The sequence below is a fragment of the Pinus tabuliformis genome, chromosome 2_1 (assembly GCF_031772625.1).
Source record: "Pinus tabuliformis cultivar Carrire ecotype Pingquan chromosome 2_1, CPIR1, whole genome shotgun sequence".
Taxonomy (NCBI): domain Eukaryota; kingdom Viridiplantae; phylum Streptophyta; class Pinopsida; order Pinales; family Pinaceae; genus Pinus; species Pinus tabuliformis.
In genome coordinates, this window is record NC_142299.1 from 773334990 (window position 1) to 773353222 (window position 18233).

The 18233-nt window shown below is 37.0% G+C and overlaps 1 protein-coding gene across 1 annotated transcript in view; it reads right to left on the reverse strand.

Moving 5' to 3' along the window:
- Positions 1 to 594: 594 nt before the first annotated feature.
- LOC149202865 (uncharacterized) overlaps positions 595 to 18233 on the reverse strand; it is a 29946-nt gene continuing 12307 nt past the window's right edge. The window contains exon 6 of the mRNA XM_089401709.1: positions 595 to 702. Coding sequence (XP_089257835.1) covers positions 595 to 702 — 108 coding nt within the window. The remainder of the gene's footprint in view (positions 703 to 18233) is intronic.

An 18233-nucleotide genomic window follows, 5' to 3' on the forward strand; every position in this document is an offset into this window, starting at 1 on the left:
AGACAGCGGTGTAAATATTCACTGCATAGCCATATGTGCGAATCATATATATATTCATATCCATGCGTAACCATGTCAACGGCAATTACTTCGTATATAATGTTTGTATGATGTTATGTAATAATTTATATCTCCATGTGAAATCAAGTCTGCGGAGGTAAGATGTATTAGATAGGCCATGACGCATACGTTTATGGATATAAAAAATAAAAAATAAAAAATTTAGACACGGGTATGTGACAAGTGACAAGGGAGAAATGGAGATAAACTGAAGGAGAGGGGAGAGGAGGAATGAAGAGAGCATAGAGGCTTCATTGGAGAAGCTATATCATACCACCTGCATTCATATTGGGGGATATATATTGAAAAAAAAAAGACGTAATATATTGAGCATATAATAGGGGGTAAAGGGCTTTTATATTGGTAAGTATAAAAAATGGAGCTCAAATTAATGAAAAATTATAAATGGGTATTAAAAATGTTAACAAAAAATGGATACCTACAATATCTATTTAAAGTAGGGGTTTCTTAAATTGGGAAGGTGTATTGGATTTGTATTGGTAGGGGGTAAAATAATGTGGTTTTCAGAGGCATTCAGAAGGCCTCAAAACCCCTATTTCGACTCTTTACACGCTCAAAACGGTCTCCAAAAGGCCACAACATGCCAAAAGCATTGTCCACTGCACTCAAAAGGACTTGGCACTGTAAAATATTCAACGAATGAACCTATGGCTCAATAATTGAGCACCCAACTTATAAAGCCCTATGTTGGGGGTTCAATCCATTGTGAGCGCGATTTGTTTTGATATGTTAGAGGTTTTGTTACATATTCGGCATATATTAACTTTTTTAACAAAGGATATGGTGGTAGGGTCAACAAACCCGCCACCCCAACACACCATAATACAACGAATAAGATTAATGTTTATGGCTCGTGGCCTATCGCACTCGTGGGGGTTTTGGTTAATTATTTGGTGGAGATATGTATGTTGAGGGATATGGCGATCTCCTGCCGCCATATCCCTTCCCCTCATATGCGTCGATAATACACTTTAAATATAAGATATCCACTATACACAACAAGAACCATCGGTGGTGTAGTGGAAAGGCTCAAGATTTTTAATGTGGAGGTCACAAGATTGAATCCCATTGGTCCGCTTAACAACTTTTTGACCCACCAAGATAGGCCATGTGTCACCCTCTAATAGGGCCACATGTCGTCATATGGTTGGTCCATATGACACCAACTAAAAACTGCCACTTGTCGAACTTTGGAAGTGCCACATGTTGACCAAAACCGTGACTCTAGAACTTTGACCACTAGAAAAGTTGACAATTTACTTGTGGAACCTTGAGCGTTGATCATTCACTTTGACCTATTGACCTTTGAATTTTTTCCCTACTCAGACCTCAACTTTCACTGGTTGTATATTCGTCATATGATATCCTTTTTCACCCGTTCAAGTTGCTTTGGATTTAGAATGACAAGATATACGAAATGGAGTTGGTTTGAAAATCATTTCACAACTTTGATTTTCAAGCTTTTTCCAAAACTTTAAGCATCTTTTGGATCCTTCGGATCACTCCTTGATCATTTCGGATCATTCCTCCCCACTAAGACCTTTTGGACCACCAAAACATTGTCTACGCTGTTTGAAGGTGAAGACAATGTCTCTCCACCTGCCCGGTATCTTTAGGCCAACCTATTCTGAATCTGTACATGTTACTCATCCACACAATCATCAGTACAACATAAAAATTGCAAAGCACATTGTTCCATTTTCCATCCATATCTACATCCATGTTTGTTGTTATCAACCACATACTGCGGAATATAAACAAGCTAAATAGAAACACTAAACATACTGACATAAATGTAATTGTACCATGTTGACTCTTCATAAGTGTAACACAACTCAACTTATCACGCAATGATACTTGTTGTACAATTTCTCGTTTCTTAAGCACATATTTCTTATTTGTTTTAGTTATTTTATGCTTAAATTTCGTTGATGGTACAAACATAGTTTTACTTGCATAAGCTGCCCTTTTTAACTGTTTCATTGTTTGAAAATATTTTATTGCCTTTATAGGATGAGAATGCACAACATATTCAATTCCCTTTCTAAACAAGTGATATTGATTTTGTTCTTTGTAGAATATTTATTTTCGATCATACAAATATGGACTACCTAAGACCATCCCACATGCATTTAGTGGTACTACATCACATATTACCTTATCCATAAATTGAGATGTAATTGCAAATTGTAACACACACACCTTAGTTACTTGCAACTTATGATTTTACTCATCCAATTCAATGTATTAGGTTTATGATGCATTTTAGTTTTTAACCCCAACTACTTAACCATTTCCTCAAATATTAAGTTAAATTTAGATCCACTACCAATAAAAGTGTCGATCTTAGTTTTCTTCATAATGACCCTTATGCGAAATAACTTGCATCTCTTCTTGATCTAGGTGGCTCCAGAGACACACACAGGACAAAGAGGACTTATGAAAGCTTGAAATAAAAGTGATCAAACTGATTTCTAACCAGGACTAAAGCGTAGATCTCGTCGTCCTGATCATGGTGGTGCAAACAGTTTGTCAATCTGAGTTCGGATGAAGGAGATAGAGGTAGTCAAAGTTTGGTTGACTTTCGCTGACTGGGCAGGCTTAATGAAGACACAATTTGGAAGTTTTCCGGCGGACGGAATCCGGCCAATTTCGGCCAGATTCTGGGCGAAATTGTGGCTTCATTAAAATGTCTGCTATGGTCAATTGTCGAATTTTCCAACAAACGGCTAATTGCTTTTATAATAAGGAAAAAAAAAATGCAGGGCCGATAGGGTTTGAACCCGCTCGGCCCACGTGGGTTGGCCCCATGTACAAAAAACTTTAAAACTTACCATATAACACGCAACGGATATACCAACCACAAACAAACCTCCCCCGGTTCCAAAATTAATGCTACCACCAACCCATAAAAATGCGACCCATTTAAATAAATAAATAAAAAGCGATTAACCAAAATAGTATTGTGTGTTATTTTGGAGTGGGCGGTGTTTGTACCCGACCCACCTTCACCAACCATACCAACGACCCATAAGTGTCCTCATTGATACCTCCACCCGAAAAATGATATAAACCCGGAATTTCATCAGTGCGCCCAAGGCAGATGGAGGAACCAGGAGCAGGCATGGAAATTGAGACGAGGAATTTTTAATTAATTTTTAATGCAGGTGGAACCATGAAGGAGCAAAATTTCCAGGAGGGTGAAATTTTTGCAGTGTCCAAATTCGATAAATTTTATGTCGATCTTACACCTCTCGGCGCAACGAACCCGATGGTGCGGTCAGTTTTCTGATATGAGCAGAAAATTTGTAGATGACCCGGAGGAGGGAATCTTTAAGGAATCTAAATGATTCCTTAAGTCCGAGATTTCCACTTTCTCAAAATTCAGAAATTTGAGAGTCGATTTTGCACTATTCGACGCCAAAAATCTCATGGTGTGTTCAAATTTTCCATTTTCTCATTTCATTTTTCGACCACTTTTCTAAGTGGAGTTCAGGTGTCAGCATTCATGTGCGAGCAACCATTCCCATGAGATTCGACGTCGTGAGATCGATGGTACGAACAACTTCAGCAGCTTGGCACCCTTTTCTTTAGATGGCCCCTGGATGTGAGGTATATGCAGTATGTTCATGTACTTCTTTTGCTATGCATTGTGTTGTACAGATCCCTGTTTGATGTTTGATGTGGGATCTTGTTTCTTACTTGTTTTCATGATTCCTGCTTGATGTGATGCGAAATCATTTGTGTGATGTACTTGTTGTCATGATTCGTCATGTTTTGTTTGAGATCCCTTTGTCATTATGTTGATGGGATACTCATGTTGTCGCCATATATGTTTGCATTAAGATCCCTTTTACGCCATGTTGGCAGGATGATCATCATGCATGAGTTTTATGTCATACTGATAGGAGTCCTTTTGACTGAGAGTTCCTGTAGCGGAACATCTCTTGGAGCCACTCCTACGTGAGGGAATTTTCCTTGTATGATAGCGACGTCACCTCTTATGTACATCATCACTATTGACAACACTTAATGCAGTGGCCTACACCATCTTGACACCGAGGCCCAGAGACGTAGTCCCTCCTGGACGAACTCCGTTATCAACATCTTGTTATTTTATGTTGCTGATGATTGTTGTGTTCCTCTTCTTTACAACATGTAGATGTATTCATTTATGTTCTTTTAAAAATGCAATTTAACACATCATGAAAGTAAAAGGTCTTGGAAGGGTCCTTGTCACACCCGGACTCGGATCAAGTGGTATCAGAGCAGTCTTTGCATGGATGTGAATTGCAAGCATGAATAATGGAACATGCAGCGACAAAGGATGAAAAAACGATGTACAAGACCATGCTCAAAATTTCCAAAAGGGTGGAAATAATGTATGAAACTCTACAGAAAGAGACAGAGGAAAAGGAGCGATTGCAGCTTCAATTGCAAGCCACGGAAGAGGCCCTGGAAGAACTGAAGCACAACAAACAGAATCTTCAAACAAAGAACGTTGAATTAAAGATGTGTCTACATGAAGAGAAAGAGGAAAAACAAATTTTTCTACAACAGCTGCAAAGCTAAGGACGAGGCCTTGGAAAAGCTGCAGCGTGACCCATGTGAGGTAAAATGTAATTCTCTGAATTCATGTATGTGTCCTGATGATGATTTCACTATTTTTGAAAATCATACCACAGGAATTGGCTCCAAACTGTTGAAGAAAATGGGGTATGAAGGAAAAGGCTTGGGCGTTAATGGCCAAGGAATTGTCAACCCCATCAAAGTGGAGGAATTACCCCATCAGATAGGACTTGGGTATGTCAGAAAGGAAGTTGGGGAATGCGCTGAGACAGCTAATGAATCACCAACAACAGATGATGAGAGGCCCTCATCAGTTCTTTCCAAATCGACAGAGGAGATAAAAGATGTTGATTTCCTTTCAGTTTCGTTGTCATATAGTATGATTTATGTTGAAGATTTGGAGATCCCAATTACAGGGACAAACATGAGGCTCCTTACAAGGACGAGGCACGAGGAGGAAGAAAAACTTGGTGTTAATAACCAAGGCATAACTCAACCATTAGAGGTTGTGCAGAGACCTCAATTTGTAGGCATGGGATACACCAAAGGAGAATGCTCGAAGGTGTCATATGCTTCCGAGACATTGTCGAAATCATCAAGGAAAGAGAATGATGGGAACACATCCCCATCATCGCATGGCAGGGAAAGAGCTAAGGCAAGCTCTCATCACCATAATGACATCAGAGACAACAAGGAAAGGTATAACCACTCTCGACATTCGAATGTTCATTTCGATTATAATCATGTTTTTAATGATGAACGTAAAACATGGCATCGAAAAACATGTACCTTTTGTGGATTACATAACCATACATTTTCTAAGTGTTGGAAAAGAATGGCAACACACAAAAGGATGAGGCGTGAAATACCCCCTCAACAGCAGGTAAAGAAACATGGTAAGAAGATTTGGAGGAAGAAAACCTACTGCAGTCATTGCAACATAAGTGGCCACTAAAGAGCCACATGTTGGAGGCTCCATCTAGAGTAGTTCCTTAAAGACAAAGTGTTGGTGCATGAACCAAGTGAAGCAGTTGTTCGACAAGCAAAACCACCACAAGGAGGTGACCCATTCACATTGATAAGTGAAAAATGGTTTCTAGATATGTTAGCATCTCATGGTCGTGCTTTTGTAAATCATTTGTTGCATTTTAAAATGTAAAAGTGATGATATGTTTTCCATCACTTGTTAAGCAACAATGATGTTTGGCCTTATTTTGAGTTGCATGATAAACTGTGAAAGTGATGTTATGTTTCCATCACTTGTCAAAACAAAAATAGTGTTGGCCATATTATGTAAATCATGTGTTGCAGTGATGATGTGTTTTTCCATCACTTGTTGAAGCAATAATGATATGTTGGCCTTGTTTTCGCAGCTAGAGTATTCCATCCATTTCGATGTAGACTTGACCACCGAGTATTTGTTATAAACTCGTGGAAAGTATGGGTTGCTTGGGTCATTAGTTGGTCATGAAAGTCAAGCATGTAATTTGGAAAAACAATGTACTACAGGTTGCAGATATTGTAGGTGTCGGCTCATCGCTTAAGTTTCCGAAGAACAAAGGTGAAGGAGATGGAAGCAAGACCTTTCAGGACACTTGTGATGCAGACAAGGTACAGAAAAGTCGCAAATCATTTTTCATGCTTTTGGAGGACCAAAAGCTCCTCAATGGGGAGGATTGATCTAGGTGGCTCTAGAGACACACAGGACAAAGAGGACTTATGAAAGCTCGAAAATCAAAGTGATCAGAATGATTTCTAACTAGGACCAGAGCATAGATCTCGTCGTCCTGATCGTGGTGGTGCGAATGGTTCGTCAATCCGAGTTCAAAGGAAGGAGATAGAGGTAGTCAAAGTTTGGTTGACTTTTCCTGACTAGGCAAGCTTAATGAAGACACAATTTGGAAGTTTTACGGCGGACGGAATCCGGCCAACTCCGGCCAAATTCTGGGTGAAATTGTGGCTTCATTAAAATGTCTCCTACAGTCAATTTTCGAATTTTCCAACAAACGACCAATTTCTTTTATAATAAGGAATTAAAATATATATATATATATATATATATATATATATATATATATATATATATATATATATATATATATATATATATATATATATATATATATATATATATATATATATATATATATATATATATATATATATATATATATATATATATAAAGTGGTGGTGGGCCATGACCCCCGCCACCCACATCACACCCCAACACTCAATACATGCCGTGAGATAAGGCGGGGCCGGCGGGGATTGAACCTCCCCAGCCCATGTGGGCCGGCCCCCACCAGACGGCCCCATGTACAAAAAACTTTAAAGCGTACCATATAACGCGCAACGGATATACCAACCCACAAACAAATCTCCCCCAGTTCCAAAATTAATGCTACCACCAACCCATAAAAATGCGCGCCATTTAAATAAATAAATAAAAAGCGGTTAACCAAAACAATATTGCGTGCTGTTTTGGAGTGGACGGGATTTGAACCCGACCCACCTCCACGTAATCCACCAACCATACCAATGACCCACAAGGGTCCTCATTGATACCTCCACTCAAAAAATGATATAAACCTAGCATTTGATCAGTGCGCCCAAGGCAGATGGAGGAACCAAGAGCGGGCACGAAAACCCTAGACGCATAATTTTTTAATTAATTTTTAATGCAAGTGGAACCATGAAGGAGCAAAATTTCCAGGAAGGTGAAATTTTTGCAGTGTCCAAATTGGACAGATTTTCTGTCAATCTTACACCTCTCGGCGACACGAACTGGATGGCGTAGTCAGTTTCTAGATCTGAGTAGCAGATTTGTAGATGACTCAGAGGATGGAATCTTTGAGGAATCTAAATGATTCCTTAAGCTCCAGATTTCCACTTTCTCGGAATTCAAAAATTTGACAATCGATTTTGCACTATTCGATGCCACAAATCTGATGGTGTGTTTAGATTTTCCATTTGCTCATTTCATTTTTCAGCCAATTTTCTAAGTGGAGTGCAGGTGTCAGTATTCATGTGCGAGCAACCATTTCCATGAGATTCGACGTCGTGGGATCGATGGTACGAACAACTTCAGCAGCTTGGCACCCTTTTATTCATATGGCCCCTGGATGTGAGGTATATGCAGTATTTTCATGTAATTCTTTTGCTATGCATTATGTTGTACAGATCCTTGTTTGATGTTTGATGTGGGATCTTGTTTCTTACTTGTTTTCATGATTCCTGCTTGATGTGATGCGGAATCATCTGTGTGATGTACTTGTTGTCATGATTCGTCATGTTTTGTTTGAGATCCCTTTGTCATTATGTTGATGGGATACTCATGTTGTCGCCATGTATGTTTGCATTAAGATCCCTTTTACGCCATGTTGGTGAGATGATCATCATGCATGAGTTTTATGTCATACTGATAGGAGTCCTTTTGATTGAGAGTTCCTGTAGCGGAACATCTCTTGGAGCCACTCCTGCGTGAGGGAATTTTCCTTGTATGATAGCGACGTCACCTCTTATGTACATCATCACTATTGATAACACTTAATGCAACGGCCTACACCATCTTGACACCGAGGCCCGGAGACATAGTCCCTCCTGGACGAACTCCGTTATCAACGTCTTGTTATTTTATGTTGCTGATGATTGTCATGTTCCTCTTCTTTATAGCATCCAGATATATTCATTTATGTTCTTTTAAAAATGAAATTTAGCACATCATGAAAGTAAAAGGTCTTGGAAGGGTCCTTTGTCACACCCGGACCTGAATCACTTCTTATCACAAGAATTATCAAAATCAATACCATCATCAAATTTACCTGCCAAACCTACTGAAATTTGAGCTACATTGCCTGATTATGAACCCAAATCTGTTGGCGCTATTGCTACTACAACTTTTTTCTTACCATTCTTTCCTTTAGACCACTTTGGTCACTTGTCAGGGTGTAGTTTCCAATAATGTTCTTCATCATGCCATTCCTTCTTGAAATGATTGCAAGAGAGCTTCTCCTCTTCCATCTTAATGGAATTTGTCCTCTTGGATTTTCCCTTGCATTTGCCCTCTTTTTTGGACGTTGATTTCGATGATACACAAGCTCTAGATTTTTCTACTTCAATGTAAGTTGCTTTAACAACCACTTCATCCAGGTTAGTAGGACTAAATATGAATACAATATTACAGCTATATTCAGGTAATCCTCCTATATATTTCATTAGAGTTTCTTGTGTATGTAAGGGAATATCAAGCTTTATTTCCTTCTTGAAAAATTCATTTGTATATTCCACCACTAATTATCCTTTCTTAACTTTAAGACTTTTCCATTCTATTAAGGTTTTCTCCTTATATCCCAATGGGTAGAATTTCTTTCTAAGTGCATAAACAAAATCATGCCATGATGGAAAATTCTTACCAATTTGTTGAGTCCCATGTTGTAACTTATGTTTCCACTAAATGAGTGTGGTGCCTTCTAGACGAAGCGAAACGAATCGAATCTTGACCACATCGTCAAAAATCTCTTGCACACTACAATACACCTCCATCTGTCTAATCCAATTATCAAGTTTCTTAGCATTGATTTCACCATTATAAATGGGTAAGTCGAATTTCACATCCAATTTAATCAAAGGTTTTGGAGAAGATGGTTAACGTTGACCAACAAAAAGAGGAGAAAGGATCTTTTTTATCATCATCAGTTTCTATCTTTTTACCTGAATCAGATGGTCCTTCATCTTTAGGCTTTGTGGAATGTGATGCCTCAAATTCCTCATCTTTTGATTTCTTTTCCTCTTTCTCCTTTTTGAACTCACGATACATCTCCTCAACCATGGCTCCCAAGGTCATGAAAGCTTCCACAAAGAATACATTAGATTCGAAAGGATGATCACATCTTCATTCTTCATCCATCTCTTCTCCACAAACTATTCTTCTTCTCAATCCAACTTTTGGATATCATTCACCACGTCTCGAATTGCTCCTGGTGATCATGTAAACTTAAAATGAACTATCAATAACCCGCTCTGATACCAATTGATTCGAAATCCAGATCGAAATTGATACTAGTTCATTAACATTTTAAAAGTGTTTGCATGTAGTTAAAATCACTATTAAAAAATAGCTCAATTTAAAAAGGCATAGGCAACTTGAAATGAAATTGCAGAAAATAAACATTGACAACAAACCACACAAGAGACAATGACACCAGCACGTTGATAACAAAGTTCAGCTATCTTCAAGCCTACGTCTCTGGGCCCAGTCTTCAGCGGGGAGACCTCTTTATTAAAATGATAAAAATGCTTGTACATCAAAATATAAGCTCCATATCATTAAAATAATGCCACTAGTGTGTTCATAAGGCCTCAAAACCCCTATTTCGACTCTTTCCACGCTGAAAATGGTCTCCAAACGGCCACAAGACAAAAACACTCTCTACTGCACTCAAAATGACATGGCACTGTAAAATATTCAAAAAATGCACTTGTGGCTCAATGGCTGACCGCCTAGTGTGTAAAGCCCTAGGTTGTGGGATCAATCCATGGTGAGCAAGATTTTGTTTTGATATGTCAGAGGCTTTGTTACGTATTTGGCATATATTAACTTTTTAATAAAGGATATGGTGGCGGGGTCAATAGACTTGCCACCCCACCGTACCATAATACAATGAATAATGTTAATGTTTATGGCTCATGGCCTATCCATAGCACGAAGGTTTTGGTTAATGATTTGGCAGAAATATGTATGTTGGGAGATATGACGAGGTCCCGCCATATCCCTTCCCCCCATATGCGTCGATAATACACTTTAAATATAAGATCTCCACTATATATAACAAGAACCACCGATTGTGTAGTGGTAAAGCTTGGGATTTGTAATACGAAAGTCATGGGATTGAATTCCATTGGTCTACTTAAAAAAAAATTGAGCCACTCAGACAGACCACGTGTCACCCTCTAATAAGGCCACGTGTCATTGTATGGTTGGTCCATATGCCACCAACCAAAAACTGCCACTTGTCGATCTTTGGAAGAACCACGTGTCGACCGGAACTATGAGCCTGGAACCTTAACCACTAGAACCATGAGTTGACCATTGACCTGTGGAACCTTGAGCACTGACTGTTAAGTTTGACCTGTTGACCTGTTGACTTTTTTCCCTACTTGGACCTTAACTTTGACTAGTTGTATCTTCGTCATATGATATCCTTTTTCGCCCATTTAAGTTGCATTGGATTTAGAATGATGAAATATACACAATGGAGCTGGTTTGAAAAACATTTGAAAACTTTGATTTTTGAGCATTTTCCAAAATTGTGAGCATCTTTTGGATTCTCTGGATCACTCCTTGATCATTTTAGATATATATGTATATATATATATATATATATATATATATATATATATATATATATATATATATATATATATATATATATATATATATATATATATATATATATATATATATATAGTTGGAAATCATTTTTTTAATGTTGTGAAATTTATTGTGGAAACTTTATCAAATTGAAGGACCCCTGAATAGGTCCTTACATGTGGTATTAGATCTCATATTTGAAATATGGACCTAAAACCCACCACACACATGTTCCACCCTTACACCTCTAAGAGATCCTTACTAGCAAGTCAAATAAAAAGGATCAATAAATAATTATGAGTAATAGCAACAACAAAGAAGAGATAACCAATAAGCCAAAAAATAGATAGGGTTGAATGAAGTGAATCAATAAATGGTGAAAAGCTCTGTCCCACCTCAAATAAAAGCCCTCCATGCAAGCAACCATGTGAAGTGACACACACTACCCTACCCCCAACTTTCCCCTACATGTGGTTGCATCTTTCATGCATGTTGGATATGTATGCAAGGATCTATATTATTTAGTCATATCCTCGTTTACAATCAACAATAAAAGATTCAGGTCAACAATAAGAGCAGATAAGATAGTAGGATTTCTTTTTTAAGAGATAAGTTAGGAAATAGGAAGCATACGATCTCAATACATGTATTTATTAGTATATAGATAGGAATAAATCCATCATTTTTTCCTAGTAATTTTGCTTCATAGCAGATTCATTCACAACCTCCGCATGTTTATTTCTTACTACAATTTCTGAAATTCTACTCGACTCTCCAACCATCAAATTTCAAGAAACACCAATAAATATTTAACCCAAACCAAAAAAATGAGGTTTGGGATCTCCTCAAAGAAGTGAAGCTAAAAAAAGAAGCATTAATTATAAGAGGTAAACCTAACTTGTATTAGCCTTTATGAAATGGTCTTTAGAGTGGATAAGTCTACTTACTGGCTGTCCAACATGCAAATAATAGGTATATTTCCACATCTTCATGTGACTCTTGTTACAACTAGGCAAAAATGACATTTTGTACATTTTGTCAATTTGGATAAATCTTGAATTTAATGGCATCGAACTTGGCTTCAACGTGTCCATAGAGTCCAGAGTTTTCTTAGGAGTCCTGAGCAAGACTATAAATCTCACTGGTTGGGGGTTGGAATGGGAGCATACGGGCTTTGATCCCAGGGTGAACATGGTCTCCTTGAGCGACTTTCTTTTCATCAAAGAAGGATATCGACATTGGTTTGGCATTGTTCATGGGAAAATCCTCCTTTGCAGGTTTGTACCTGGGAAGGTCTAGATTATGGACGCCGAGTTGGTGAAAACAAATATGGAAACCATTGTGAAGTCCCAAAGGCTGCAAATAAAACAATCTCAAAATATTGCAAGTAAAACAATAATTTCTCAAGTTGGAGAAGATAGACGTTGTGACAACATGATATGGAAATGAAAATCTTGAAAATTCAAGTTTTAAATCCAACAGGTATAAAATCATGGATGGAATCGAGAAGGGCTCATCCTCAAGGGTGGAGGATGTGCTTGCCAAAAAATGTTGGGACCAAAGGAAACATCCCCTCGCATCCTGAGGATGAAGAGACAATGGCTTGATATATATGAACCATCACGTTTCCATTAGTTTTTTTTTTTTTGAGGTTGGCAATGTTAGAGAGAAGCATAATAGAGTGTGGATTGAGACAATCTAACACATTCTATATATCTCATTCAAGAGATACCTCATTCAATTCAGCTTTACACCAATAGCAGAAATTCAACTACAGAGAAAGAATACACTTAGCTTCAACTAAAACCCAATTTAGAAGCAAAATGCAATGATTTGCCAAAGGAAAAAAAACATAATGATGTCTCCATGGCATCATAACTTTCCTAAACAAGGGGAGTTACCGAGCAACAAGTCCTTGCCTAGAGCGAAACAAATATGCAGGCTCGAAGGAAACATCTAGTTATTCAACGTGCAAATATAATCTAAAATACAAACTTTGAAACTGGGTGAAGTGTGTTGTTCATGAAAAGTGGACCAATAGAAGCAGCGGAGAGTTCATCCACTTGTTGACTCAGAACCATCAACAACACTCGTCACTATAGCAGCTGCAAGAGCCCACTTCCCATTGTGTATGAGAGAACCCACTGTCTCACTAAGCGGTATCTCACCACTAGTTCCAACGCTGCTCTTTCTTCAAAGAATTTTGTTTCAAGTTCATCATGTTTTCTCTGCAATTTATGATGGATTTCATGATGCTTTCGATTTTATGGTGAATTCCATGTGATATTTCTATATGTAAGATCACCTAATTATTAGCTAATAAATGAGATCAAAATTTTGTGGTGCATCTTTATGTGGTGCAAAGGAAAGGTGTTGTTTACTCTCCTTGCTGACAAACATAAGGATGACATAGCCTAACTGAAGTTCGTTGCAAATGGAGATGCAACAAAGAATAAGAAGAAATGCCTGAAACAGTAGAGAACAAATCAATGGAATCTAAAAATGGGTCTGCAAAAATAGTTGACATTCCAACACCTACTGCTCTAAATACTACTTGTTTTGTCCCTAAAGACTATGTTTCCTCCTATTCATCATCCTTTCCCTCTCCATCATCAAAATTTATATCCAAGACAGCTTTAAGTGGCAACTCAATGTCCTTCTCAAAACCCAAAAGTACATGATCAATCATCAAAGTATGCCCAATACCACGTGTACATAAATATAAATTGCAGTGTAGCAATACTTATCAGCACAAATAAATAGGAATCTAGTTCATCTTTTGAAGGAAAGGAATATATACATTAGCTGCATGGCTGAGAATTCCATGAACTGGTTTTTGATCACCTTTATTTTACTGCTTTGATCATTTGATTGTAGTTTTTATCCATCTGGTCATGTCTGTGATAATCTCTTCCTTTGTTAGTGCTTGATTTTCTTCAATTATGTCAAATTCAGACATCCATTTTTCAACTACATTATTTGTTTCGATTCCATGTAGAGTTAAGGCATCTGGGAGGCCCAATGCAATAATTAATCTGTAGACTTCCGCTTCTCACAACTTCTGGTCCTTATCTTTGTCAACAAAATTGAATAACATGTGACAGTTAACCCATTAACAAAGTGTTAGTTTTCTGCCTCTACTTGGATTCACAAGTGTTTGACAACTTAAAACATATAGAGTGGATTCAGTTCATACTTTGCATATTCTCGGGATAATTTTGGCTTATCATAGGTTGGTGGGATATACAGAAACTAAATATATAGGGATCCAACCTATAGGTCTTTTCTGTCTAACACACTCTCGACATTGAGAGTGTACCATAGATTTCTAAATATTCACCTTCCAGTGAACAATGGAGTATGAAGTTGAAATGAATGAGGGAATTCCAACATACCCATGGTCTTTAAGAAGCAAATGGAAAAACAATGTGATTCCTCAAGGAAGGAAAGAGGAAAAATATTTTAGTCAGGCCTTAGGTTTTAAGGCACTAACCGAATCCTTACTCATGGCCTGCAGAGGTATGTGGCTTGCAAATTACCCATGTATTGTGCTCTTTTATACATGTTGCAGACATGTTCAGACTCAAATGTTCATATCAATGGGAGTTTACTTAGGAGAATTATCATTACCTTCTGATAAACCTTTGAAACAAACTTTTGAGGTGCCTTGGGTGGGACAAAAGTGCTTGCAACTACCAACAATAGTGCTATTGTGAACTTTCAACTACCACAACGGAATCCAGATCAAATGATCCATCTGTGGGTTGGGGGTTGCCAAAAAGGGCCTCAAGATTGATTGCGGTGAGCCAGTCAGGGCCGAAAAGACACACAGAGTAATGGTGAAAAGGACAAAAACTGATTGCATGCACAATTTTATCAAACCCTACTTCTCTAACTCAAAATGTATTGGAAAAGGATGGTAAGCGGTGTTTGTTAAGTTATGCTAATTGAATTAGAACATCAGTGTAGAGCCCTTTCGAATTCACCTGCATGACTCATTGTTTCATCATTAGGTCATGTTCTTTCACTCTTCGACAATGCTCTTTAATTGATTTCTATAGGCAGGCATATGCTGCACCCTGGAATATCTGATTTTCTCTTATTATACTTGGCATTCTCCTAAAGAGACTTCCTATACTAAAAAGAGAAAGAGTTCTAATTAGCTTTAGTTCTTATGATGACTATATTTAGATTATTTAGCAACATGGAAACTTGAATAACCTTTAACTAAGCGCCAAGAACTAACCATATTTCAAATGAATTGGTGCTTCCATGCACTCTTTATAAGGGAGTGCGACCACCTGGCATGAGATAATGGCCATACAACTTCCACTAATGAACATCCACCTTGCAGGGACATCCCTTCTCACTTCTCATGAATTTTGTCCATCAATCTTAACTGATATAAATCTTAAAAAGATAATTGTAGAATCCTCTCCAGATGCATTGTTAATACAAGGGAAGATGAAATTTTCTAGCTCAAGGCACTAGCTAGGACCAACTTTAGTATTTGTGACCCATTTGTGGGGATGTACCCACCCTACTCCCTTGGGTTTCTGCCTTGTAACATAGTTCAAGGATCACCAGATTTTCCAATTTGCCTACTCCTTTAGACACACTTTATATGCTAGACATAGTGAACATAAAATAAACATTACAGAACACACAACTACACAAAAGAAAGAAATATCTTAGCGAGTTCAATATCAAGATCTTAATCACTTATTAATAAAGAATAGCAAGTAGTGTAATTACTTGTTTCGAGTTATTAATTTACAACCTATAAAGAATGTAATTGAATGGAAAATATTACTTAGACAACCCTTCAATATTTTCTACTAGTATGTTTGTGCATGTACATGTGAAATTAAGAGCATTGTTGAATACAAAACTTCCTTTACCTTAGCTTCAAATATACTTTGGAATGGATAAAACTTTCTCTTGCCACCATTTTGACAAATTAGTGTGAAATCAATGTCACGGATCACATCCACAGTTGATTAGTAAAACATAATCTACTATATATTATTTTCAAGAAATTGACCGCAATCTACTGTTTGAAAAGAGACCTCATTTCCTATTGTGAATTTGAATATCTTAGGAAAACATAATGGATAAAAATTCATATAGCGTTAGCACCTCGTAAGGAATCACTCCATCATTACAAGACCACCTGGATGTCGGCACACAATCTAAATAATGGCACCAATTGCAGTGTTTATTTGCATTGAAACCATGGCAAAGCAAGACCAAGGCAACATAATTTCAACATATTGAATACATATGTAAAACATTTTTGATTGAAAAGGGTGATCATGAGCACCATGTAGACCAAAAATTTTGCAGAAAGGTAAACATATACGTGTGATATAATTCCAATTTTGCTATTCTATTACCATTGATTAATGGGTGTGAATGTTAAAAGTATTGTTTGATTTTCATTTTAGAAACAAACAAACAAAAAAAGAGAAAAAATAAACCAACAATCTTCACCCACTTTGCATATACGTTCTCATCTGGAGATCCATTTGAGTTAAGGAGGACACCCCATTTTTCATAAGAAAATTGAGATAATATTTTGACAGGAAGAAACTGTTGATACCGTTCTCTTGCCATGAAATTGTTGATAAGCTTCATGATAGTTGCAGAAACTAACTTTTACTTCCTGTAATATATCCATGATGGCAGAAACTACTGAAAACCAGAAACTATTGTTGCAAAAACTACTAAAAACCATACACCCAATATCTTAAATTGAAAATATCAACAATCGTGAATCAACTTTAAGAATGAAACAAAATACCATAATGATTGAACTTCTTGGTGAGTGTGTGAGATTTTATCATCATTTTTTCATTGGAAATTTTTTGAAGATCACATCTTCTAGCTATTAAGCATCTACTCCATACAATGGTAAGCAACATGACTATTGAGCCTGCCAGTAAGCCCTTGTCGACTAGAATATTTGATTGAACATTCTCTTTAGATGCAACAGAAAATGCCACAATTGAAGATAATCAAAGCGAGGTGGGAAATGTCAATGTCTATGTAATGCAAAATTCAATACTAGCACAAGGTTTAAAATGTTCACTTTTTAGCATTTGCAAATACAATTTGAGCAATTCACATAAAAATAAATAAATGTTATACCTACACCTAATCAAAACTACGAGGGAAAAAAAAACTAGAACTCTAAGGACTACAACAAAATGCCTATTTGAACAAACTTTATTTTAACTATCTTGGGCAAAAGACACTAATAAAAATCCTTTTAAAGTAGATTGCAAGGTGCTTAAAATCTGCACAATTGCATCTACAACTACAATATTACTTCAAGGTCAACAATCATTTTCATATGATCATCCAAGTGAAGAGAAATAAAATATGTCTAGATAGAACTCTAAATTCTAAAAACCGTAATGAATAAAATATTAAAATTCCACTTGAAAACATCCCAGAGGTTGGAAGTCCCTGGAGAAAATAATGATTCCTGACCAAGAATAAGGAGAGCCATCTGGAGAGGCACCGGAAGCACAAGGCCACCAATTATCCTCGGGTTGATGACTTGCTGAGTTGATGACTGCCAGAAGAATATCACTCCCATCTGACATAAGCTCAACAGCTTTTAACATTAAAAATCCATAGACAACCACTAAAAACAGGTTCCCACCCAAAGCTCTTTAACACGGTCATCTATTTTCTTGAAATCAATGTGTTCTTCAAATTTGTGAAACATATAAGTAGTTCTCATACCATGAATATATTTCCATTTAACAAAAGAAAATTGTAAAAATTAAATACAAATGAAATTGAAAGGCCCTGAAAATCCAAAGGTCTAAGAGAATCTTAGTAAAATTAATTAAGTAAAACATATAATGTTTTGGATAAATCAGGAAAGAATTTTTCAACATCTTCAAAGAAAAGTGTGATCACCTCAACTATGAATTCAAGGTTGCTCTGGTCAAGCATTTTTGGTCATTGACTTCCATTGAACATAAATGAAATTGGAGTAGGTTACATAAATGAATCAAACTTTTAAAAGATGCACTGATAACGGACACAAGGAATCAAGGGGAAGAGATTGTATTGTCTGTTAAATTAAGATGCTATTTTTTATTTAGTCACAATAGTTAGTGAGGTGTGATGGATTTAATTACAAACATAGTGATTAGTGATGCTAAATTGAGAGCGTTTGCGGCACAAGCATTCCTT